Raw genomic sequence first — 25,121 nt, forward strand, 5'->3', positions numbered from 1 at the left:
CTCACCTCTCCTGTTCATGGGCCGCACACGGACCGCGACCTTCACGTTGGAGTCACTGAGGCTGCTGATGTCGTCCATGGTGCCACGGGACCTGTGGCGAGGGAATGAATGAATGAGTGGACACACGTCGTGTGTGCGTAAAAAATGAAAACATTAACTTACAATACAACGCACATTATCTCCTTTACGTCCCTTTAATTCAGCCCCCCCGCGGCACCTTCATTACGTGAGACACACAACGTCCCTATAAATAACACGCAGGGAGCAACCGACCTCCTGCTCGACGGAGCGATACATATATTTTAACCCCAGCTTGTAAAAAGTAAAAATTTAAAAAAAAATTAAAAAGAGAGAGAGAGAGAGAGAGAAACGTCCGTGAAGAAAGTAAGAAATGACACCGTCTAAGAGCAGTGGGACTGACCGTGTGGGAGAGTGCGCAGTTGTTTGTCTCTCCCCGGCGCAGGCACCTTCCAGTACACACGGCGGCGGCAGCAGCAGCAGCAGCAGCTAGCCCCGCGACGCTAAAGAGAGCTGGGTGACAGGGACACACATTCAACAAATGACCGCAATTAAATGGAACCGACCCCGGTTTAGTTCAACTATGGAAACCGTGGCGTCTATCTGACACTGTGTATATACTTATAAATATATATAAATATTGTATATATAATGTGTGTGTGTGTGTAAAAAAACAAACCCTTACGACAGTCCTCGGCTCATTGCCTCGACTCGTCCACCTGTTGCATTTCCTGAAACTTCCCACAGAGACCAGTCAAGCCATGTCAACTCGCGAGCTAAAGGGATTTGCCCTGAGAATTAGCAGCTCCCAAGTTCCCCGGCTGCGCTCGGCTGTGCACACACACACACACACACAGTCACACACACACACACACACACACACAGTCACACACACACTGGTACAACTGGTTTCGCAGGCGATCTCAGCGCCGCGGTGTGAATCCACATGCGTTACAACTCTGTGATTTTTTTTTTTCCTCTCCCCCTTTTCGAGGAGGTTTGTTCAACACGTGTGAATAAATTGCAATATTGTCTGAATTAGAGCTGATTAAACCGAGGTCACTCTGGTGAAACTGTGACACAGGTTGTTTGTTTTAAAAAAAAAAATATTTTTTTTTTAGAAACTTTCAACAAGCGGCAGATCAAGACGGGGCAAAAAGGCACGTTTGCGACACTTTACGACAATTGTCGGCGCTTTTGCGGCAGAAGCCGTGTTTGGTCGCAACGTGGAGTTGTTTACTATGTTTTGACACCGCTCTCGGGTTTATTGAGTATAAGTGGAGCCTCTAACCAACAGCCACCCGTCTGCAATCGGAGCGTTTGTCGAAAGGACGAAATGGGGAAGCCAAAGAAAAAGAGTGAGTGCGCGACAAAGCGCTTGAAATGTGTGAAATGTCCTTCTAACCCTCTCCAGCCGGCTGTAGCTTGTTGCTAATGCTAACAGCAAGTTGACTGTGTTTTGGTCTTCAAGTTGTTCTGTTTTTGACCCCTTTCAGTAAGTTCCATGACTCACTCATGGCATGACAACACAGTACAGTTGTATTTCATTCTGTCTGAGCGTTATCTTTTGGAAAGTGGACTGTCGAACAACAACTCACTTAGCTATTCTGCTACTTACATACTCAGATTTGCTTTGATCGCAGTTACACCGAAGTCCTGGAAGTTGCGAGATACATTTGTTTGTGTCAAGTATTATAGATCTCACGTTATTGATTGATTATTGATGGTCTTTGCCAGGTGACCTCAGCCGAGCTGAGCTGATGATGATGACCATTGCCGACGTCATTAAGCAGCTTGTTGACGCCCACGAGGAGGGCAAAGACATCAACCTGAACAAGTAGGTCCTCTGTGGTTTTAGTGCAGTGTTTAAGAAATTCCAAATGGCTCCTCATGCAGTAAAGTCTTATTATTGACGTGTCACCATGTTGATTTTGTTGGGTATTTATTTTTGAGCATCTTTACACCGTTTTTGCTGGTATCTATTTATATCAATCATTTATTTTCTATTCAACTGCGATAACTTTTGCTGTATTCACATCCTTCCACCTGTTTGTTTGAGTAAAACATCAAGTTGTTTGAGGTCACCAATAAACTTATTTAATTTATATTAAAACATGTTTTTAAATGTTAAAAATGTATGCAGTTGAATCAGGGGAAGACGGAGACCGTAGATGTCTTAGGCAGAGGTATTTATAATAACAGCTCAATATATATATCAAGGAGATTTTGGTTCGTTACACGGATCAGGTGGTCAGTGTATGGCGTCCCAAGACAATCTGCATTACCCCGGTCTCTGTGGGTGTATTTAGCTCTCAGAGTAATGTCGTCATTGCACAAACAGAACAGCTATCTCCATAGTAACACTCTGCCTCTGTCTTAGTATGTTCTATATTTATTGTTATGTGTCTTACAAGGTGTAGCCTACATTCTTCGACTACGACACCCCGAAACAGCCTTCAGCTACCCATCGACTGTCTCGGCCTGCCACAGATAACATGACCTTGCATAGTGCATAAGAACACTCATCCTTGCAGTTTTTTGTGAGAGGAGAGAAGGAAAATTTCATCTACACTGGCCATTGCTAGATTGGTGTGAAGAGCGTGTCTTGTAATACATACTTAATGATCACTTTTTGGCTCGTCTTGTCTTTCCAAGTTTGCAGTGACTTCCTAGGTGCCCCCCTGCCACTGTGCACACTAGACCATGTTACTTTTCTCTTCTGCCAGCCATAATCGGTCTGATCTGTATTTTCAAACAGAGTGAAGACTAAGACTTCGGCTAAATACGGACTTGAAGCCCAGCCCAGATTGGTAGACATCATTGCGGCGGTTCCACCACAATACCGTCGCGCTCTGGTGCCCAAACTAAAGGCCAAACCTATTCGCACTGCCAGCGGGGTATGTAGCCCCCGTTCTCCTGACTCTCACTGTCATGCTGAGCTCTGTACGACCATGACCAGTTAAAACCAAATGTCAATTAGCTCAATAGTTTTGAAGTAACTTCAGTGTAATAGATTCAGTCACTTGAATAGAGAGTGAAACCTCCACACAAGACATATAGTGATGATTAATTTATCTGTAGTTAAACTCCACAGAAGACTTTGTAATATTTCTCAATCTTTTTGGAGCAGTTATGAATTGTAGCCCATGGCATATATGATCAGCAGACATAGAGTTTACCCAGTGATAGGCCTAAACTTTGAAACTGTGTTAACTGTGACTGTTCTCTTATCTGGGCTAATATATAGCATGTCAAAGGTTTAGTATCTTAGTGTTATGCATCTCTTTTACATAGTGTTAACGCTTTAGTATCTTTGTGTTATGCATCTCTTTTAAATAAAGACCTGATTCAGCGACAGATTATATTCAAAGTATATAGGTAGGGATGAATAAATGCCACAGATTTACCTATTTATCACTAAAGAATGGAAGACTAGTTAATATATATATTAATGCTTTTCTCTCTATCTCAGATCGCAGTTGTGGCTGTGATGTGCAAACCTCACCGCTGCCCACACATCAGCTTCACAGGCAACATCTGCGTGTACGTGTTTACATGTTGTTTTGGATGATCATACATTATCATATTATATATATGATTAATTATATTGAATTGTATTTTTTTAAACTATAGAATCACTTGGATAATGTTCACTGCAGGACAAAACAATCTTAGAACTTTTTTGAATGGGTTTATTAATTCATTGTTCTTGCATTGTAAGTAACTCTTGAATCGATCTCTTCTCTGGCAGCTACTGTCCTGGTGGACCAGACTCGGACTTTGAGTACTCTACACAGTCTTATACTGGTTATGAGGTAAGTTAGTATCTAAACAAGGCGACTCTTCACTAAGTTTCTATTCACGCAGTAATCTGCTTAAAAGACACAAATTCTGGTCTCAATTGTCTCATTATTTATATGGCTTGTATTGTTATTATTATATTATTATATTTTGTTTAATTAAAGCAGCTTTTGTTTTTGTCTTATTCTGTATCATCAAGAGAGTTTTGCTTTGCTTTTGTTTGCAGTTGCTGGTTACACTACTCAAGTCTAATCAAGCTGATGCTAATTTATTGTTATGAAGAGATTTCCCTTCTTCTTTCCCATAATTTATAATAATTGTTTTTCTCTCCGATAGCCAACATCCATGAGAGCCATCCGAGCCCGCTATGACCCCTACCTCCAGACCAGGCATCGTGTGGAGCAGGTCAGTGTATAAAACCGTTGTTTTTTTGTCCTTTCAGTGGCTCTGCTCGATTTTAATCTTTAGTTTAATTAAACTGCTTGACTGGGTTGTCCATCGCTGATGGCGGGACAGTAATCACACTGTTGAGCCCAGCATCGTTTTAGTATGAAGTAATGTCGGCTATTGGTTCTCACACTCCTGCCAAGATCTGTTATGGTTTTATTTAAATTATGACCACGTTAGTCTAATTCAGCAGAGCAAAACCATTCATTAAAGCAAACAGTTTATGTTGAAATGTTAATTTGCCACAGCTCTCATCTTCTCCATTGTTGTTGGTATGATTCCAATTTATTCTGCAAGGTATTATGATCATTCTTAATAACTATTATTCTAGATAACACTTTACTGCGCCTCACTGCATGTTACTGTACTCCCAATGAGAAACCTATATAATGTGTGGGTATTCCACTTTGTTCTAGTTGTGCAAAATCTTGTGTTTTCTCCATGTGACGGGCAGCTGAAGCAGCTGGGACACAGTGTCGACAAGGTGGAGTTCATCGTGATGGGCGGGACCTTCATGGCTCTGCCTGAAGACTACAGAGACTATTTCATTAGGAACCTACACGATGCTCTGTCGGGACACACCTCCAACAACGTGGCCGAGGCCGTCAGGTACTCAGTCACTCAAAGGCCCATGTGAGATGTTTGTGGAGGAGAAAAAAGCAGAGGGGAGAAGGAGACGTTGTAGTGGACATGGAATAGACAGAAATAGATGAGCTATGGAGGAAGTTAGATTATTAGGGATGGTGCAAAGTTAGTTGGGTGGAAGGGGAATTGTTATTTTAAGGTGTTTTGACCCATTGGAAGAGAATTTAGGTGCGGGTGTCCGCACTGTAGGCAGCCCCAAGACCATTTAGAGGAGGCCAAATCACTGTGTATTAATACAGTATGTGCCATGGATACAAAGTATCATATTTGAGAATATTTAACAGTAGTCGCCACTAGAGGGAGCTATTCTACCATTCTATTTGCAGCTTTTTCACTATGTTGTAGCCCTCCTGTGCTCTTGGATCCCCCCCACCCCAAAAGCCAATACTACATAACATAAATGACACGCATTGCTCAGACTGTTTATATAAACACAAATAAAATAAAAAAAGTGAGGTTTCAGTGTAAAGCAATAGACCTCATTGACCAGGGCAATGTGACCGTTTTTCTTTTCTTTTACTTTCAAATTCTTTTCATTTTCAATAAACCTGTGGGTGATTGTGAGATTAATTGATTAGTTTGATCTATTAAATCCTGATCTTTTAGTTTATACATTTTTAGAAAATCTGGAAAATGCTCATCACCATTTCCCAGAGGCTTAATATATTATGTTTTATATATTTCTATATTTATCTGGAGTACAAAACAAAGACAATAGGATAAAACAGAAACAAGTAGTAAATCTTCATTTTCCTCACCTCAGTTTCTGTGTATGAACTATTACACTAACCCTTTTTGCATTAGCCAGTCTAAGTTTTACTAAAATAACAAAAATACTCAGCATTTCATCCTTTTCTTCCCTGTCGTCACACTTGCATCCATTCCCAGTGCAAAAACAGTTTTTCCTTCTGTGTGTACTATGCAACATGTGAAATATTGTACCATATTTCTATTAGTACATACGGTATGTTTACACTCACTTGACCCCACTCCCCCTTTCCATTAAGCTTGGCACAGCTGAACACCAAACATCCTTTCGGAAGATAAGATCTCATGAGCATCTGAGCAGATTAGGCTGCTGAATGAAGCTGTAGAATAAGTAAAATAAGTGCGGGCATGCTGAATGAGTCCTCCAGAGTTACGTATATTGATTTCTCAATTACCCAGGTAGACCGGCTTTCGGTGGCATTGTGCACACGTCTGCTCGGTATGGACGAGGAGCAACTTTCTAGATGACTTGAACAAGATTCAAAGTCAAAGCAAGAAATCCCCATTTGTTGAAGACGTCATACAGATGATTGGAGCAAATAATGGCTTCTTCACAGGCCCAAGGCTGTTTGTCAGCAGGGGCTATTTACTTTACTAAAGTCCGATAAGACACAAAGGCCAGTTGTGTGTGTGTGTGTGCGTGCCGGAATTTGCTGCTGCGCTGCTATCAGCATTCTTCGTTAAGATGCGATGATTGCAGTAATTGTGGTGGCTGCTACTGAGTTTGGGAAAGAGGGAGTACTTGGTATGGCTTGGGGCGGTCCTTATCTCTGCCTGTGTGTGTGAGTGTGTTTGTATGTGTGTGTGTGTGCATGAGATATCGGTGATGTGTCCTTGTTAATGTGTGTCTTGAAGACACATTCCCTTTTCTGCCTCTCATCATGCTCGCCCAGCACCCGATCTGATCACAGCAGCAAGATACCTTGAGATAATCGCCCGAGATAATGGACTTTTTTTTATTGATTCATTTCATACAATCTGATCATCCCCTCTGGAGCATAAACTCGTGTAATTGGTGTAAATCATCCAGCAGACTGTAAAAGATGGGCATTTATTGCCAGCAGATACAGAATCAGAAGGAACATGAGCTTGCATGAGGGGAGCTAATGGTCATCGGAGCAGCAGGAGTTGAGAAAATAACAGCCGCCTAGTGTGGCAAGATGAGATGTGTCTGTTTGGGCACGCTTGTGCTCTTTTTTGAGTTTTCGATCAGTGACTCAAATGAGTTTGGAATCAACACGGGATGGCTGGTTGAGGTTAAATGAAGCTCTGAAAATGCCCGTTTTGAGATTGCATTTAAAGAAGACAAGGTAAAGTACTGCGTCACCTCTGTTCCTGCACCTGGCTGCTTCTTTTCACACCTTATTGCCTCTTTAATCAGCAGACCTGCTGCCGTGTTGGCAAAATACACTGCTCAAAAAAATCAAGGGAACCCTGAAAAATCACACATCCGATCTTGATGATTGAATTGTTCAAGTTAGGAAAATCTTTACTGATGCACATTATATAATTTGTTGAGAACAAAGTGACGGTCAATAGAAATCAAAATCATCAACCCTTTGAGGGCAGGATTCAAAATCACACCCGAAATCAAAGTAAAAAAATTAAATCACAGGCTGATTCCAACTTGGAACAATTCTAACTAACTTCCAGCTGACAATGTCGTGGCTCCTGGTAAGTCGGCGGATAGTTTCCTGGGGGATCTCCTCCCTGACCTGGATCAGGGCATCAGTGGACAGACTGTGACGCTACTTGGCGGCGTCGGATGCACGATAACGTCCCATAGGTGCTCCATTGGATTTAGGTCAGGGTAAGAGGAGGGCCAGTCGATGGCATCAATTCCTTTGTCATCCAGGAACTGCCTACACATTTGGCTGGGCATTGTCCTGCACCAGGAGGAACCCAGGACCCACTGCACCAGCGTAAGGTCTGACAATCGCTCTGAGGAGTTCATCTCGGTACCTAACAGCAGTCGTGGTACCGTTGGCTATGACATGGAGGTCTGTGCCACCCTCCAAGGATATCCCTCCCTATACCATCACTGACCCACCAGCCAACCGGTCATGCTGGATGATGTAACAGGCAGCATAATGTTCACCACGGCGCCTCCAGACTCTTTCACGCCTGTCCCATGGCTCAGACCTGCCAATTCTGGCGTTTGGCGCCAATGGCAGACCTGCCAATTCTGGGGTTCTCTCCAAATGCCAGTCGAGCTGCATGGTGCTGGGCTGTGCGCACAGGTCCCACTAGAAGACGTTGGGCCCTCATGCCACCCTCATGGAGTCCGTTTCTGACAGTGTGGCCAGAAACATGCACACCAGTAGTGTGCTGGAGGTCATTTTGTTGGGCTCTGGCAGCCCTCCTGTCCCTCCTGCTGCTGGGATGATAGCCTTCTACGGCCCTGTCCAACTCTCCTCATGTAACGGCCTATCTCCTGGTATCTCCTCCATGCTCTTGAGACTGTGCTGGGAGACACAGCAAACCTTCTTGCGACCTTACGTGTGGATGTGCCACCCTGGAGGAAATGGACTACCCGTGCAACCTGATTCGGCTGCAGATACCGGCTCATGCTATCAGTAGGGACAAGGACACTAGCGGAACACAAAACTAGACAAGAATCAGTCAGGAAGGATAGGGAGAGAGCAATTGTCTGCACCACATGTAAAACCATTCCCTTTATGGGGGTCGTCTTGTTTTTGTCTCTTTCATTTGCACCAAAGGAGGTGAAATTGATTCACAACCATTTGTTCTTCCTAAATGGACAGATTGATATCCCTGAAGTTTAACTGACTTGGTCTTATACTGTGACCATTAAGTGTTCCCTCAATTCGTTTGAGCAGTGTAGTTTTTCATAAGTCCCAGTCATGCTACATGCAGTTTAAAACCATTTGATAATTAGTTATAGAGGTTTTAGGTCAGGCACTCGTTCTCAGACACAATACTCAGACAATGCCGGGTATGGACCAGGCGCATGGTTCACATGACAAAAATAATTGGCGGTAGTGTTTTCAAGGTCGGATGTGAAAGACTAAGAACGAGGCTTTCTAGGGTTAGGGTTTGGTAACCCTTATGACTGAGTATAGAGTTTGTTTAATCGTCTTGAGTTGAAAATGGCTCCAACTCCTTCGTCGGTGCCTCGAGGAATGTGAGTGTTTAGGTGACCGGGGCGAGTGGAAACATATTCATCGTGACACGGGCGCGTTGCAACAAATCAAAATAAATCAATATGATAATTTGATATTAGATTTGATTTTCCTATTTTGTTGTACTTTTATTTTTAGTTTTATTAGGCTTTAATGTGCAACGCTAATCTTAAGCGTACTTCTGATTTAATTAATTTAGGTGGTCGGGGTGGCAGACACGGTATCTGTGTGGTTTTGGGTGGGTGACTGCTCTAATGGAAGCGCAGGGAAGCGTGTAAGACTGCAACTCCTATCTACTGGTGTCGGTCAGATCTCCAGATATGAGAGCTGCTCCATCCAGCGTGGGATGAATGCTATCTCTCATAATCAGACCAGAAAGTTTGCCGTTTATCTTCGCAGCTCACATTGTTTGCTGGACACCGTATCGACAGCCTGTGGTTGAGTGATGACATGCAGCTATAAATGTCGACACTGGTCAGATTCAGCAGAGGCCCAGAGAAATCCAACATCGTCTTTGCATATGTACACACCGACTGAACATAGAATTTTGTGACCTCTGATTGGCATAATCAAGTCTTTTTACTGCCAACGTGAATTACAGTTTTACTATATTTATTTTATCCTTAAGCCAGCAGTTTTAAATAGGATGCAGCGTCTGGCACCAGGAAAACATTTGACTCGGTTCATTTATTTTCTCAAGATAGAGCTACCAGTAATCAGACTTGGTTCCAAGCTGTGCTCAATGGTATATGAATAAAGTTTTCTCTTCAGCAAAAAACACTGATTCAATATTTCATATTCGAAAGATTGAATTGTTTCACATGTTTCACTTCCTTTAGAAAGTGTCTGAAAATGGGATTGAAATTGAACATTATTGAATGTGACATTGTCCAGTAGCTTGGGAACAAATGCTGTTTCCCATCTCCTGCTGCTGTTTACCACTACATTTGGATTCCTCACTGTTATTTATTTTAATTTTTTTGGCAGCAAAATAAGCTTTTAAAAGTTGATGTGGCTAATGTTGCAAATTTGAACATGCAGCGATTGGTCTCCACAAACATTTAGGGACATATCAGAATATTTAACAACTAAGTGCTGTGTTCACCAGTTTTTCGCTATCATTGTCTGCTTTTGGTGAACAGTGTTTTTGTTTTTGTGTCTGAGAGCTTTCAGCTGCCCTCCTGTAAATTCCACTAATGAGAGCAGTGAGAGTAAATCAAAACAAAATCTGGGCTTTAAAACCAAAATGATGAGCCGAAATACACTAAAACGCTCCTCCTTAGCTGAGGGCTAATGCAGAGTCGAGTGATAATTAATGGTTTACCACTACTGGTTCAACACTACCAGGGACTTTTCACATTCACATTACACAGTCATTTGATTCCTTGTTATTATAGAAATCTTTAATTCTGAGTCTGTTATGGAAAACAGAGTGACTGATATTAACCCGTAAAATAAAGAATAACTAGTTTTAAATGTTTTGAGACTTAATCATCTACATCCCCTGAGTCAGTCATGGCTTATAAATGAGTGAATAATTTAACTTGCTTTTGACTCAAAGTAAACACTCGGTAATGTCTCATTTAACATGTGAACATGATGAATGCTTTTCTTTCTGCTGTCATCTGTTTCTCTTTATTTCCTTCAGTGTGTCTTTAATGTGAGGTTAGTGTTAACTGTCTGGATAATGAGCCGTGCAAACTCGCAGCATGTAAATTGATGTTGCTAAATGATCCCAGCATGTTAGAGCCCTCCAACACACTCGGTGTTGGAAGATTCTGACTAAATAGTCTAATTAAGGAAAAACATATAATGTCAAGCAGGAGCCGTATTACAAGCGTATACGATACAAACATATCATGAGCGGAAATAACAATCAGTGGAGATGACTGAGACGGTTTCCTGCCGCAGGTACTCTGAGCGCAGTAACACCAAGTGTGTGGGAATCACCATCGAGACGCGGCCGGACTACTGCCTGAAGCGACACCTCAGTGACATGCTGGGCTACGGCTGCACCCGGCTGGAGATTGGAGTCCAAAGCGTGTACGAAGACGTGGCCCGCGACACAAACAGGTCAGTAGCTCGTGGGGGGTGACGGATGTAGATAAGAGAGCAGACGTAATGAAACAGCCGCTGGTTTGATGGTGTGTGATAGTTTTCCCCTACGGGCTTTTGAATTTTGACTCTACTTGTGTTTCTTCCAGGGGCCACACGGTGCGAGCTGTGTGCGAGTCCTTCCACCTGGCAAAGGACGCCGGCTTCAAAGTGGTCGCCCACATGATGCCAGACCTCCCCAATGTGGGCATGGAGAGGGACGTGGAGCAGTTCATTGTAAGCAGTGACATTATTAGTTTTGTTGTTGCTTTTTGAAACTTCCAAATATGAACTAGACCATCGACTGAAATGTTGAAATGTGTTTCAGGAACATACATTTATATGGCACTCCATTTTAAAAGGACGTTCGCTTAGTAAGAATTTGTTGTAATACAGGTCATAATAGTATGTTAGTATATAAGAAAAACTATTCATATAAACCATATTTGACCATCAGAATAGCACAATAACTGTTGCCTATAACACTTACCTAACAAAAATAATTAGATAATGTTCTGATTCCGTTACCTAACACTTCTCCTAAATAGAAGTCAAAATCAATTTAGTGGCATGATACGCTGTCAGTTAACAATAATACATGATCTGCATAACATTAGATTAAGCTGTATTCATAGAATGGTAATAAAAATAGACATAATCACCGGGTCCTCAAAGTGAAACCAACGGGGAAGTGCCTAAAAACCCTTAATTCTCTGGAATGACCAGCAGATGGCAACTCACTGGTTGCAAGAAAAAGACGGATAACGTGTGATTGACAGTTAGTACCTTCCAATAGGTGCAGGTGACAGGTCTAGGTGGACGTGCACCATCTCAGTCACCCCCCCCCCCCCCCCCCCCCCCCCCCCCCCCCCCCCCCCCCTGCTCCTCAAATATGGTTTCTTCTGGTTTCCCAAAAAACAAAAGGGCACCGGCCAAAAAACGATAAACTCAAGGTTTCAAAACGACAGCTCTCAAAACCAATGAGTGACGTCACAGTGGGTTGACACTTGGTTGTAATACTGACCAAAGTTCATGTCGTTGCCACGGTATTCTGTATTGCGAAAGCGCTTCATAGACATAGACGTAGAAAGTTTTGATATTTGTCCTATAAACTAAATTATTGGCCTTTTATGTTGGCAGTTTTGGAGAACCTCACCCGTGTGGCACAAAGGGTCTAACTGAGCTTCTCTGCTGTTTTTTTTCATTGACAGGACTATAGAGTGGTGAATGTGACAGAGATACTGATATCCACCAAATTGATTGGGTGTTTCTCGGCCGTTATGGTTAGCAGGGGAGGGGAAAGGAGGCGTATGCTCCTTTTTAAGCTGACAACCAGAAGTTAGTCGGATGGGAGACGACTGTCAATCAAAAATAACACCGGTAATATTCAGCACCAGGCTGATCATGAGGTTCATTGTTTGTGACATTAGTAATCACTCTTATTCCTGGCATCGTGGAGTGCGTCACGACTATTCCTCTCACAGTGGTATGTAAGCGAGTAAGTTCTACATGTAGCATTTTAAAAATAGAAACGGCCTGGCACTGACAGTCGACGCACAGTCTCGACTGTGATTGTGACTCAATAGGAAATCCTGTCAGATGTCTTCTCAACAGCAGGCTCACGTAAAGAGCTCTGATTGGAAACACGGCCGTAATATGAATGTGCCGAATCAGAGCACGCCGCCTCCCCACGTGCCTGACTGTAGGATGTAGATGACGACTCTGTTTGAGGCTCAGCTCATTACGCTTTTGTTATTTATTTTTTTATTTATTTATTTTTTTACTGTTATAACACAAATGACGCTATTAAGAACGAATTATTGTATTGAGAACTCAATGACGGAAATATAACATGTCACTAATGGTTGCCGGTGAGCATGTGAAGCACCCTCGTGACAGAATGTGTCACTCGCTCCCTCAGAACCAGCGTTCCTGAACTTTCTCTCTCTCTCTCATCACGTATTCTGTTTTTATTATTGCTGCGTCTGATCTCTGGCAGTGCGGTGACTCACTGGGTGTTGCAAAGGATCAGTTTTCAGTCTTCTGCCGAGGTGAAAAAGTTCAAACCCCCGATGTTCCCGTGTAATGAGCTTCTAATTAAACACCAGGAGACAACAACAACAAGAGATCGAACGTTCAGATGCGATGCGGAAATGGCTTCATTCTGCCGGGGGGATTTCAGAGTGCGGCCACACTAAGCCAGCAGCATTTTAAACTTTATGATTATTATTATTACTGCTACTAAGGATGTTATGTTTGATGTTGGCAACATTACGAAAAAACTACTGAATGGGTTTCTATGAAACTTGGTGAAAGGAGTCTTGGGCCAAGAGGGAGCGAGAGAACCCATTACATTTGGGTCCGGATGTTCTTTAACATTGCAAGATTTTATTCAAATTCTAGTTGTTGTTGTTGTTATTATTATCATTATTATTTTATTACATAGAAAAACCCTGCTCTGCTGCCTCTCTGTTGAACAGTGATGCAGGCCTGGTCAGGTAACTTGTGTGTGTGTGTGTGTGTGTGTGCCAGAAATATTCAAGGAATAATTTGACATTTAGAGAGTCAGGTAGGTGCTTCGCGTTTCTTAGCATAAAGACAGAAAACAGAGGAAAATAGCCAGGATGACTTTATCCAAGTTTTTTTTTTGGACGGTTGGACGTCTGTCGCACCTTAAAGGAGTTTTGACATATTAGGAAAATAAAAGTATTTTCTTTCTCGCCGAGTCAGATGAGGAGATCGATACCGCTCGCTTATTGTAGGCGACGATGTGATCTTTCATTTTGAGAGCATTATTTCTTCATTTCACGCTCGGTTATTTGTAATGCTTTCCCTCAAAACCCTGCCCTCTCTCTCTCTCTCTCTTAAATGGCACCTGCTCGAGTGCACATTTCCTCTGCTCCCTCTCAGAACTGTCTGTCTGCGCGCAGATTTATACTGTTGCTCCACAAATGTCCCGTGCTGCAGTTTGACTCCTGCTCCTCCTCCTCACTCTCAGTTTTCTGCTACTGCTCTCAGACGTTTTGTGAAATGACCCGGTCAAAAGTCCCAAACCAATAGAAAGTCAGGTATGATGTTGACTGGTGAAATCATCGCTGACTCATTATGGGCACGTTCGCTTTACTTCTTACTGCGTCCCTTTATGGCCTGTTACTGTTTTGCCGTCATGGATCACCCAAGTCAAGGGGTGGATTCTGTTTGTCCTTCCTGTTGTCTTTTCCTATCTACTATTCCTTGGCCTCAATGGAAATCGTCATGAGGTCAAAGAAAGGTGTAAATGAGGATTCATTTGACTTAGGAAAAGCCGACAGCGCTGCTCAGAGAAGCCGACTCCACTTACACTATACTACATGATTTAATGCGACGGTGGATGTTATAGATGTGCGTCTGCTTTGGTGAAACTACACATTTGCGAAGATGGACTACAAAAGGCGCATCTTATGGGCGACTTCACCCCATGCGTTCTTTTGGCGGGTTGATTCGTGCAGGGTTTTTTAAAATTGTTGTGAATTTGTGAGGTCAACATAGAGTCTTATATGACATGAAGCTATATGTTCATATCAACCCCATTTTCTTCGTCATAGTCTTAACAAACCCAGATAAATAATGAGCAGCTAAATGTGTATCTTCATCTCCAGTAATCTCACTATAGCATCAACAGAGATTGGAGTAATTTGGAATAATATTTTTTGACAATTTAAGGATTTCCTTTATTTCCTTTACCTTTATAAAGCCCAACGAATGGGATTTTGAAGGCAGATACCAATATCCATATTTCAGGTTTTTTTTAAAAACTTTTTGATATAAATGTTATATTTATATCATAGATTTTTTTTAAATGTAAAATTAAAACCTCTCAGTAATATGGTAGACAAACTGCAGAATAGAACCCTCAACCTCATCTATATGCTGCAATTTCTTGTTACATATCGGACGGCATTATGATGATGCTAATATACTGTATGTACAGTTAGCTGAAATTGGTTGACGTGTTGTCTGGGTTGTGATGAAGACACAAGACGCTGTAGTGTTCTGTCTCACAGAGAACAGGAGTGGACAGAGTGGACGTTCAATGAGCCGAGACAAAATATGCTCGTTTTTTTGTTTTCCTGGAAAGGATCTGGTGTTATTTAAGGTTGTGTGAGAGAAGAAGAAGCATCCCCGTCAAGTTCATTTCTTCATTTTTTTTTTTGTGTTGTCAGTGCTGACTGTGTGAAATGGGAATGTGTGGCGATGGAGGCGTACCCCCCCTCCCAATCTTCTCAGCATCAACAACAACTGAGTGCTTCATTTTTCACAGGAGATTTAAGTCGGCGAGAAGTGTCCGTGTCTTCCTGCAGATTTGTTACGTTACTGTGTGTGTGTGTGTGTGTGTGTGTGTGTGTGTGTGTGTGTGTGTGTGTGTGTGTGTGTGTGTGTGTGTGTGTGTGTGTGTGTGTGTGTGTGTGTGTGTGTGTGTGTGTGTGTGTGTGTGTGTGTGTGTGTGTGTGTGTGTGTGTGCGAGCGTGTGAGAGAGCGTGTGAGAGAGCGTGTGAGAGAGAGAGAGAGTGTGTGTGTGTGTGTGTGTGTGTGTGTGTGTGTGTGTGCGTGCGTGTGTGTGAGAGAGCGTGTGAGAGAGCGTGTGTGAGAGCGTGTGTGAGCGTGTGTGTGAGCGTGTGCGTGTGTGTGAGCGTGTGCGTGTGTGTGAGCGTGTGTGTTCACCGAACCACTTCTGTGTGCGACTCTGTGTGTTTGATGGTAATAAGGAGGGCAGCAGCAGGTCGACACAGCGAGGGGAAGCAGATTAAATGTGTCCTCGGAGCCTCTTCCCTTCTTCTGTCACTGTCTCCTCCCTGCACCTCATTTCTCCCTTTGTCTCTTCTGTCTTTTGGGAGAACAGTGTGCAGTATTTCTCTCTCTCTCCTGTTTCCTTGTTTGTCTCTTTTCCCCTCCTGAGTTTTTTTTCTCCCTCCCTTATCTTTTATCTTTTTCTCTCTCCTCTCCGGTTGTACATTTTCACTCAATTCGTTCTCCCTCGTCAAAACTCTTCTTCTCATCTCTGCACTCACTTCATCCTCCACCCGCCAAACCCCCCACCCCCCCGTCTCTCATCTCTGTACTCTTCCAGTCATACCATCTCCCCATCTTCCCTCTTATCACACAGACACCCCCAGATTAGACGACGTGTTTGTGGCTCCCCTTTGCTCCTCCTCGTCACATCTAATCTCCTGTGACGTGCTTCCTTAGCGAGTCGGAAAAATATGCAGGTTCCTGAACATCTTTGTTGCTGTTGCTTAACTTGGATCCTGCCACAACTCTTACTCAGGGAGCATCCACAAATATTCTAGTTTGAAAGACAGGAAGTTGTAGTGGTGGAAAATATTAGGGCTGCAACTAACGATTATTTTCATCATCGTTTAATCGATCAGTTGTTTGGTCCATGAAATGGTGAAAAATGTCGATCTTGTTTCCAAAAACCCCAAGATGATGTTTGCTTTTGTACAGACACCAAATATATTCCGTTTACTGTCACAAAGGAGCAAAGAAATGAGATAATACATTTAAGAAGCTGAATTATAGAATTTAGATTTTTTCCTCATAAAAACTACTTGATAGACTGTCAAAATAGTTGTTGATTAATTTAGTAGTCAATCACAGATCGATTAATCAATTAACTGTGGCAGCTCTAGAAAATATCCTAAGAGTTGAATGTGGAGTTTTTCATTTGGAATCTTGGGACAAATGTATAATCTAATAATATTCATATTTAGGTTTGTCCAGGATGCTTATATTTGGCCTCAATTAAAGGTATTAAGGAGTTTTTAAGCACTGGTAGTGCTATAGAGCAATGTATTTTCATGAGTGGGTCTCTACTGTGAGTAAATGGTATGAATAGAGAATGAATGGGAACACAGACTGCATCAGAAATCACTTAATTGTCTCTTCTTCTTTACCTTTCTTTCAACCTAAAATTCTGAAATGCTCCACGATGCTCAGCAGCTAAAAACAAACTGTTTGCGGGGGCTGAGCAGGGTGGACACAGTGGGTCGGCGAAACGGCGGGTGGGTCGGCGGTGTGGATGAACCAGAACAGTTCAATTGGCCCGCGGCTGGACAATGATAAACATTGAGCCGGAACAGGTGACCCATCACTACGAGCAACCCTTTTTCACGTTTAAAAAAAAAAAATGGATTGAGTTTTTTTTAAGGGATATCAAACTATTTTGTTCCAAGAATATGCATGAATATTTATTAATTTTAGCCATAAGCATGAAGCCCACCCTGCGCTAAGACTCCCACTGCCCCGTGACCCATAAAAGGATTAAGTATAGGGAAGGAAAACGAAGGAAAATTCCAGATTACCTACATTTTGACGTCATTGTTTCCAATTTGATCAGAATGTGAAGCGAATGCTGCAACTCTGATGCAAGCGGCAGCTGAGATTTCAGCAGAGGGATGTTTACATAGATGTAGAGAAACCTCCATGAAATTTGGTAATAATCATAATCATGCTATTGAAGTCTTCTCAGCACAGAGCTCTTCAGTGCTGGTTGCCAGCTTAAGGAAGCAGGGATCTCTCCCTTTTTGTAGTTTTTTCTCTTTGCATTAACCACACCCATTCAAACATCCCTCCTCTCCCACTTCCTGCCCGACGTTAGAGTCTGTCTTGTCCTCGCCACCTCCTCCCGAGCTCCTCATGTCAGCGTGGCCCGCAGACCAGTTAAGGAGCCGCAGCAGGCGGAGGGCAGCGAGAGAACTCTGCAACCTCCTTGCATCTATCAGTGACTGTCCTGATAATGAAATTCGATTACAACTACTTCCCAGCCTGAGATCCTCTCTCACTTATCTCCTGTGCACAGATGCTGCCCGTTCGCCTGTTAACAGGGTTCCTCTCCACCGTCCAACAGGATTGTGATACGCCATCTAGAATGGTAGCAGTTGCAAAATACCTAAAATAGTTTCCAGCCCTTTTAGGGGGGATGCATTGAAGCATTGCTATTTTCCACATCCTTTAGGTTTAGTGAAGGGCCACGTGGCCCTGTGCGATTATAAGCCGCGACGAGAGAGATTGTGAGATACTGATAATGCCGCCCGTTTTTTGTTTTTGTTGAATGTGCCTCAATTCCATATCTTCATGGTTCTGTCAATGTGATAGTCAGTACAGAGGGAAGAGAATGACTGGAAATAACACCGATTCCCTTCACTGCACCGAACCACACGGCCACATTTGTTCCCTTCAATTGAACGACTGAGCTCCGCTGCACTGTTCTCTTTGACATCTGCCCTGTATGGGCCGGGTGGACGTCTAGAAGTCAGTTTTTACTGAACGTTCAGACACTTTCCTATGCTGCTATTTGCTTGTGTAGAAAAAAGCTGCATAAATGAAATAAACTGTGGGTATTTTGTAGAGACTGAACAATATTGGATTTTTGGGGCCGATGCTGATATTACAGAGTAAAAGATTTTTAATATTAATATATATATATATATATATATATATATATATATATAGTAGAGCTAATTTTAACACATGATAGATCTACATATAACAATAAATATATAACAAACTGATCATAAATTTTCCGTATAAAATATTGATCTGAAAAGTAAGTAGGAACCTATAGCTGTGAAATAAATGCGATGGAGGTAAAAGTACAATATTTCCCTCTGAAATGTAGTGGAGTGGAAGTATAAAGTAGCAGAAAATGCCATGAGAATACTCAAGTACATGTACTTCTAAATTGTATTGTACTAAAGTACAGTATTTGAGTAAATGTACCTGGTTACATTCAACCACTGCCCCCTGCTAAACCAACTCTGTCAAGATAGATATGAGGTTCGTTCTATATCTTTGTTCTGCTTCCGAATCCAAACCATTATTTCCAATCAAAAACGCTTTTTCTTGCTCATCAAAACATGTCATCTTTAGCAATATTTTGCCGGTAATGTTCTAACGTAGCGTTAAAGGTAGAATGGGCTCAGATGCTCACACATAATAGCTTCTACTCAGCTGACGAGGTATCAAAGTAGCTACGTGGTGAGTCCGTAAACGAGTTTGAGCTTGTTGTCATGGGGAGTAAAAGATATAAATGTGAAAATTAACACTGCAAATACGGCATTGTTCAATGAGTTTTAGTCCATAAGGTTTATTATATAGTGACATGACAACACAGCAACTCATGGTAAAATAAATACTGTTGATTCATGTTTAAATACACAAGTGCATTAAATTCACTTCCAATCGCGACGCAACAATTTCAATTTTCAAGACTAATGAGAAACAAACTGTACTGGTGGCTTTGACTTTGAGAGCTGGGAAATCGCTCAGTGTTATTCCGCCTTCACATTTCCATTGACTGTTTATGTGCAACGTGTATCTGTGTGTTTTTCTCGCAGGAGTTTTTTGAGAATCCAGCTTTCAGGCCAGATGGCTTGAAGCTGTACCCGACGCTGGTGATCCGGGGCACGGGGCTGTACGAGCTGTGGAAGACCGGCCGCTACAAGAGCTACACACCCAGCGCCCTGGTCGACCTCGTGGCCCGGATTCTGGCGCTGGTGCCGCCCTGGACACGAGTGTACCGTGTACAGAGGTAGGAGAAGAAACGCCGCAGTAATTGTCGCAAACCCCACCTCCTCTATGTTAACTTAGTCAAAGTCAAGCGGTCGACCAAATGCGTGTGTTGGTCGGACCTCAATGCCGCAGCTCCACGCCACGATCACTACTGAGAAGACTAACCAGTGCAAGATGGCAGCACTCTGGTATCTGAACAGTGGGAAGAAAAAAAAAAAGCACACATTAGCCACAGTTACAGTTAGCTATTACACAGTTAGCCAACAGCCAGAAATTAATAATATATCAACACTTTGGTTTGGGTGAGTTGTTATTGAGTATTCTGCCCTCTAGTGGCCAAAAACCTCATGATGCAGCTTTAAGTAACTCAAGGGTAAATCCGCCTTTTTGAGTTTGTAAGTCACGTGCAGAGCCACTTAATTACACTATCAGTTGATGATCTATTTTGTAGTTTTTAGTTTACAAATGATTTTTCACTTTACCACAATTCTCCCGAACGAATATGGAGAAATTTGGCGGCAATGTGTAAAACTATTGTGCAGTAGTGGTGTTTGCTAAGGATCACATTTATATGTTTCAATTTAATAAAAGCTTTTTATTTATTCATTCATTTTTTGGGGGGGCAATAGAATTTAACTAACTCTAAAAAAATCTTTGGCCACCTATAATAATCAGTGAACAGATACACGTAGATACAGTAGCAACAGTTTTTTGTGCATCACTGATCCGGTATAAGTTTATTTTTGTGGTCATTTCTGTAATATCCTATTAAGTAGCTATTCTCCCATCATTTCTGCTCTGGTACCCCCACCACCAGGGACATCCCCATGCCATTGGTGAGCTCCGGAGTGGAGCACGGCAACCTGAGAGAGCTAGCACTGGCCAGGATGAAGGACATGGGCACTGAGGTGAGACTCAAGGGCCCTACATATTAAAACGAAAAAGACTCTGTGTCAGCTCATTTTTGAGCGAGGAAGCTAATGGACTTTTCCAGCTGGGATGCGATCCAAACGGGAACAGCCGAACTCGAGCGGCGGAGGCTGCCAACAGACGAATGCTGACTGTCAAAATAATTTGCATACACCGCTGTTATAGGGCAAGATGACAGATTATAAAACTTCTCAGGTATCGTTTAGAGCTTTCGGAGCATGGAATTGGAGCACCCTCCTTCCCTGCAACCCCGCACATGTATTGAGTTTGACAGCTTCAGTAGATGCGGAGTTCATTCAGGCTGAAAAAAACATGCGAGGGTCCGTCTAACAGAATCGCCAACTAGGAGCAACAGGCAGTAGACCCCCTCACCAAATTCCATTAAAACAGACTCAGGATAAAAAAGATTCTTCATCAGAAAATGCCTACGGGGGGGACGAGCCTCCTGTTAGCTTCTATTAAAAACAAGCGAGGCATTTATTGACTATAAAGCTGAAATATCACGGCACACACACACTACGCTCTTTTTTTTTGTCTCCACCACCTGCTATACAAACATTTTCTTTTTTTTAACTTCACTTGCTGAGCCTTCATGTTGCTGAGCCTTTATGTTCACACACTTTTTCAAAAGGAAGCTGATCAGTCGTTTCCATCACGGATGACTACAATCTGATGTAATGTTGGACACAGTGCATGTAGGTTACCTGTCAACAGCGGGGACACAGTGACGTTGGTCCATTTGCTGCAGAGTGAGAGGAGTGTTACCTGCAGCCATTTATCGAACATCTCACAGTGGCTGCCCTTTACTTTTTCTCCTTAACCAACCCCCTGACAGATTTCAAACTGATCCATTGTATGGAAAAAAATTTGAATCAATTTAACCAAAATGTCCACTCCTTATTGAGTAGACACATTGAGTAGATTGCATAAGCAGCAGCTTATACAGCTGCAAGAGAGACAACAGTAAACAGTAAGGCTGTTTTCAGTGAAATACATTAACAGCTACAGTAACTTAAATCTAGGACATAAATGGCAGAGTCTGCAACTGACAATGAAAATAACTATGTAAAGAGGAAGACACAGTATTTAAATTTATTAAAGGTCAAAATTCTATAAATTCAGCTTCTTAAATGTGAATATTTTCTGGTTTCTTTGCGCCTTTATGACAGTAAACTAGATATCTTTGGTGTGTGGACAAAACAAAACATCATCTTGGTAGTATGGGAAACATGATCGACATTTTTCACCATTTTGTGGACCAAACAACTGATCGATTAAACGAGAAAAAAAGATTAACTGATAATGAAAATAATCGTGCGTTAGTTGCAGCCCTATGCAAGTCTCTTTTAACTGGTTTGACTCATTTGAATGTTTATTTATTTACAGTGTCGAGATGTGAGAACCAGAGAAGTGGGCATTCAGGAGATCCATCACAAAGTCCGACCTTACCAGGTAAGGGGCAGAACCAGTAGATTTACTTTGGAAAGACAGTGGTGTTGTATCATTTTCAAGTTTCAAGATAAAGGCAGGCGGCGTCCGTTCTTAGGTGGAGCTGGTGCGCAGGGACTACGTGGCCAACGGCAGCTGGGAGACTTTCCTCTCCTACGAGGACCCCGAGCAGGACATCCTGATTGGCCTGCTGCGTCTGCGCCGCTGCTCTCCACAGTCTTTCCGTCCCGAGCTGAAAGGGGGTGTGTCCATCGTCCGTGAGCTGCACGTCTATGGCAGCGTCGTGCCCGTCAGCAGCCGGGACCCCAGCAAGTTCCAGCATCAGGTGCTTATGATTTTCGCACAACCGCCTCGACATATAAAGTAGATCCCCCTGGATTACCCCAGCTGTGAGTCTGATTGTTCCTCCCCCAGACACTCCCGGCCTGTGTTTTCTTTGCCCCCGCGCGACTGGACAATTTCAACACTGAGATTAAGCTAAAAATCTGTTATAAGTAGATCAAATGTTTTTGAAAAATTGCTGGTTTTACAAAGTAACGTCCTCCCCTGTCCTCCTGGTGTAGGGCTTTGGTATGATGCTGATGGAGGAGGCGGAGAGAATCGCCAGGGATGAACACGGCTCCGGAAAACTGGCCGTCATCTCCGGTAAAAACCACATGAGCACTAAAGGACATCCTTATCCTTCTTTAAGACATATGCCATACTTATACATACGTTTGTACAAAAATACTGCTACTATATTGCAAGTTATACTATTTCCACTTTGAAATAGGCCGTACAGGCCGTACAGGATGAGCAGCTTTAAGGTATTAAAAGTCCTTCATGCGTTTCACTGACTGATACCTGTCCGAATATTTCCATATCAGGTTCAGAAGTTGGGCTCAAAGCTCAACTTCTACTGGATGTTTAGGCCAATTTCGAAACCAGTATCAAGTCTTATTGTACAATTCCCCTGCGGTCCCCTTCCCGAGTTGTGAAAAAAAAATGTCGGGACTCGGAAGTCGGAGTCACGGAAAAAATGTGTTGTATCCACAGATACACACATTTATGTGCATAAACACTGAAAAAGTGATTTTTGCATAATATGTCATCTTCAAAATTACTACTTATGGCATATAATCATAGTGGTAGTATTAAGATTGTGGGAGGTAGGTGGGAAAGGCAAATATAGTGTATTATAGCTTAAATGGCTATGTTCTCTCAATGACCTAAAATTCAGCTGTATACACCATTGCAGTTATACTGTATATGAGCTAAGCGATGGGAACGTATTGGTTGTGCTTTAGCTACTTTGTGCTCACAAGTAAAAAAGAGAAGTTTTCATATTGATTAATAACATTCAACATTAAGCAGAATGTTTTTCCGTTCTTCGTTCTTGTGATCGGATTGTCCTCTGTCCATGGTTTGTTCTGCAGGAGTAGGAACAAGGAACTACTACAGGAAGATGGGCTACAAGCTGGAGGGGCCATACATGGTGAAGGACCTTTACTGAGCAGGAACGGACTGAACCTGGACAATGTTCATACCTGGAAAAAGTGCGCACAAAAAGACATGCATACACGCACAAAATTGTGTTATTTATCAAGACAATAATCCTCGGGGAACGTAATTCCTGCGGTATTTTTAGTGTTCTGTTCGCCAAGCATCAGAGGAGATAGTGGTCAGGTTTTTTTGGGGGGGGGGGGTTTCTGTCAGCCCATGCGTCTGCTTTTTATCTGGGACACACTCGAAAAATGCTGTTGCATTTCTTCTGTTTAGTTCAGATAAGGAGACGGTGTGAGGACGTCAGGAATAATAATAATAATAATAATAAAAAAGTTACCTGAGCATCTTGTGAATGAGGTAGTGAGTTCACTTAGAGATGCAATCGAGCCGATGTGGACATTTGACATTTAAAACGTTACATTTCCGTCTGCTCCTCGCCTAAACACGTACTAAAATAAGATGTAACAAAGGTGCCACCATTGTCATGTGGAGGAGAACTGACAACGAGGCTGCTGTGGCATTTTTTAATTCCACTGAGATGTTGCGTTTCAGTGTTGATTCAGGATGAGAAACCTGTTTAGCATCGCAGTTTGAGTTAATCATGTTTATGCTGCAACTAAATGGAAAACCCATTATTAGTCGAGCGTTCATTAACGGTTGGCAGTGGATGAATGAACAGTGGGAAGTGTCCTCACTGGCCAGCCGTTGTGTAATTGCACAATTATGATTTATAGGGCAGGAAATGTAATATTAGTGTTGCATAAATTCCTTTATTTTTTTTTTAAAAAAAGCTCCACAGTTAATCCTGTTTCTTGTTTTTCCTTTCACGCTTTCTTGGGCTCCATGTATTCTGGAAAATTCCAGTTGGAACACGACACTTGACCATTTTCTTTTACTCAAGAAAATAAAGTATATTTCAGTTATCGTTGCATGTCCTGCTTCGTGAGAGAACTTCTTGAGGACATTTTGATAATTAAAACCTAAATGGCAGAATAGCCAAAAAGGTTTTAGCTTCCCACAGAAAGGTCACGTCATATGAACGGCTCCTGTAATGTGTTCCCCAGTGTCAAGGGTGCCCGCCCTCGCGGGAGACCCCTGACGATTGCCCTATGAGAGTGTTTTACTGGCTCATTTGACACGGCCTTCCCAATCACATTTCCATCCGTTACCTGTCCGGTGAACATTGACTGCCTGCTGCGTTTGGCCGCACTCTTACCGAACAAAGTGATGGTCATTTGAAAAATAGCTCGCAATAAAGCGCGGAGGGCTCCCGTGTCGACCTATGTCTCACAGAGATTCCAACTGCACAGGGCTGGGGGGGGGGCTGAACGGCCATGCGTAATTTCCTGGATGCGGCCCCTTGTGTCGTGACTGCGCTGTGCTGTGTGTTTGCTGTTGCAGTCCTGACGCAGTGAGTAATAGGATTTTTTTCTCTTTTTTTTCGGGCTTTCTCTCCACGCTTGCTCACTTCCGCAATCAGCTGTGAAATCTGAAAGGACTTTCCTTCCCGCTCAGACTCGCTGAGTCTGTGCCGAGCTGATTGGTGCCGCGTCGGAGGCAGGCTCGGGGCCTAATCTTCACTGCAACACGAGCAGAGGTGTCGCAGGTTCAGTTCAAATCTCTGCTGAAGTGAAGGTTACAGAACTTGTTTACGACAATTACCGGTGTAAAAAGCAAGAAGAAGGTGAAACAGGATGTGGGATTTGCTGAGGTCTATATTTCACTCCTCCACCAAATGGAGGCATTGCCTCATTAATTCTTAAAAAAAAGTAATGGCTCGTCAAAGGTCCT

General features: G+C 42.7%; 2 protein-coding genes across 10 annotated transcripts in view; one reads left to right on the plus strand and one right to left on the minus strand.

The window, feature by feature from the left end:
* The window catches only part of LOC118290489 (kinesin-like protein KIF13B), a 35,539-nt gene extending 34,655 nt beyond the window's left edge, over positions 1 to 884 (minus strand). For 5 of the 9 annotated variants that reach the window (XM_035618208.2, XM_035618206.2, XM_035618205.2 and 2 more), the window contains exons 1-3: positions 698 to 883; positions 422 to 531; positions 6 to 91 (exon numbers count right to left, since the gene is read on the minus strand). In XM_035618208.2, the coding sequence (XP_035474101.2) occupies positions 6 to 78 (73 nt within the window). In that variant the 5' untranslated portion in view covers positions 79 to 91; positions 422 to 531; positions 698 to 883. Of the gene's footprint in view, positions 1 to 5; positions 98 to 421; positions 532 to 697 lie in introns of those variants that run through there. The other 4 variants (XM_035618207.2, XM_035618203.2, XM_047328709.1 and 1 more) reach the window with 4 other exon arrangements.
* Positions 885 to 1,194: 310 nt separating this feature from the next.
* Positions 1,195 to 24,255, plus strand: elp3 (elongator acetyltransferase complex subunit 3). Its single transcript, XM_035618210.2, has 15 exons — positions 1,195 to 1,376; positions 1,756 to 1,855; positions 2,777 to 2,915; positions 3,491 to 3,561; positions 3,770 to 3,833; positions 4,156 to 4,224; positions 4,721 to 4,875; positions 10,734 to 10,895; positions 11,027 to 11,153; positions 19,292 to 19,485; positions 20,284 to 20,374; positions 21,783 to 21,848; positions 21,943 to 22,170; positions 22,409 to 22,490; positions 23,261 to 24,255. Exons 1-15 carry the CDS (start codon positions 1,355 to 1,357, stop codon positions 23,335 to 23,337), a joined length of 1,647 nt encoding a protein of 548 aa, XP_035474103.1. The 5' UTR covers positions 1,195 to 1,354; the 3' UTR covers positions 23,338 to 24,255.
* Positions 24,256 to 25,121: the final 866 nt, after the last annotated feature.

The sequence above is a fragment of the Scophthalmus maximus genome, chromosome 18, assembly GCF_022379125.1.
Source record: "Scophthalmus maximus strain ysfricsl-2021 chromosome 18, ASM2237912v1, whole genome shotgun sequence".
Classification (NCBI taxonomy): domain Eukaryota; kingdom Metazoa; phylum Chordata; class Actinopteri; order Pleuronectiformes; family Scophthalmidae; genus Scophthalmus; species Scophthalmus maximus.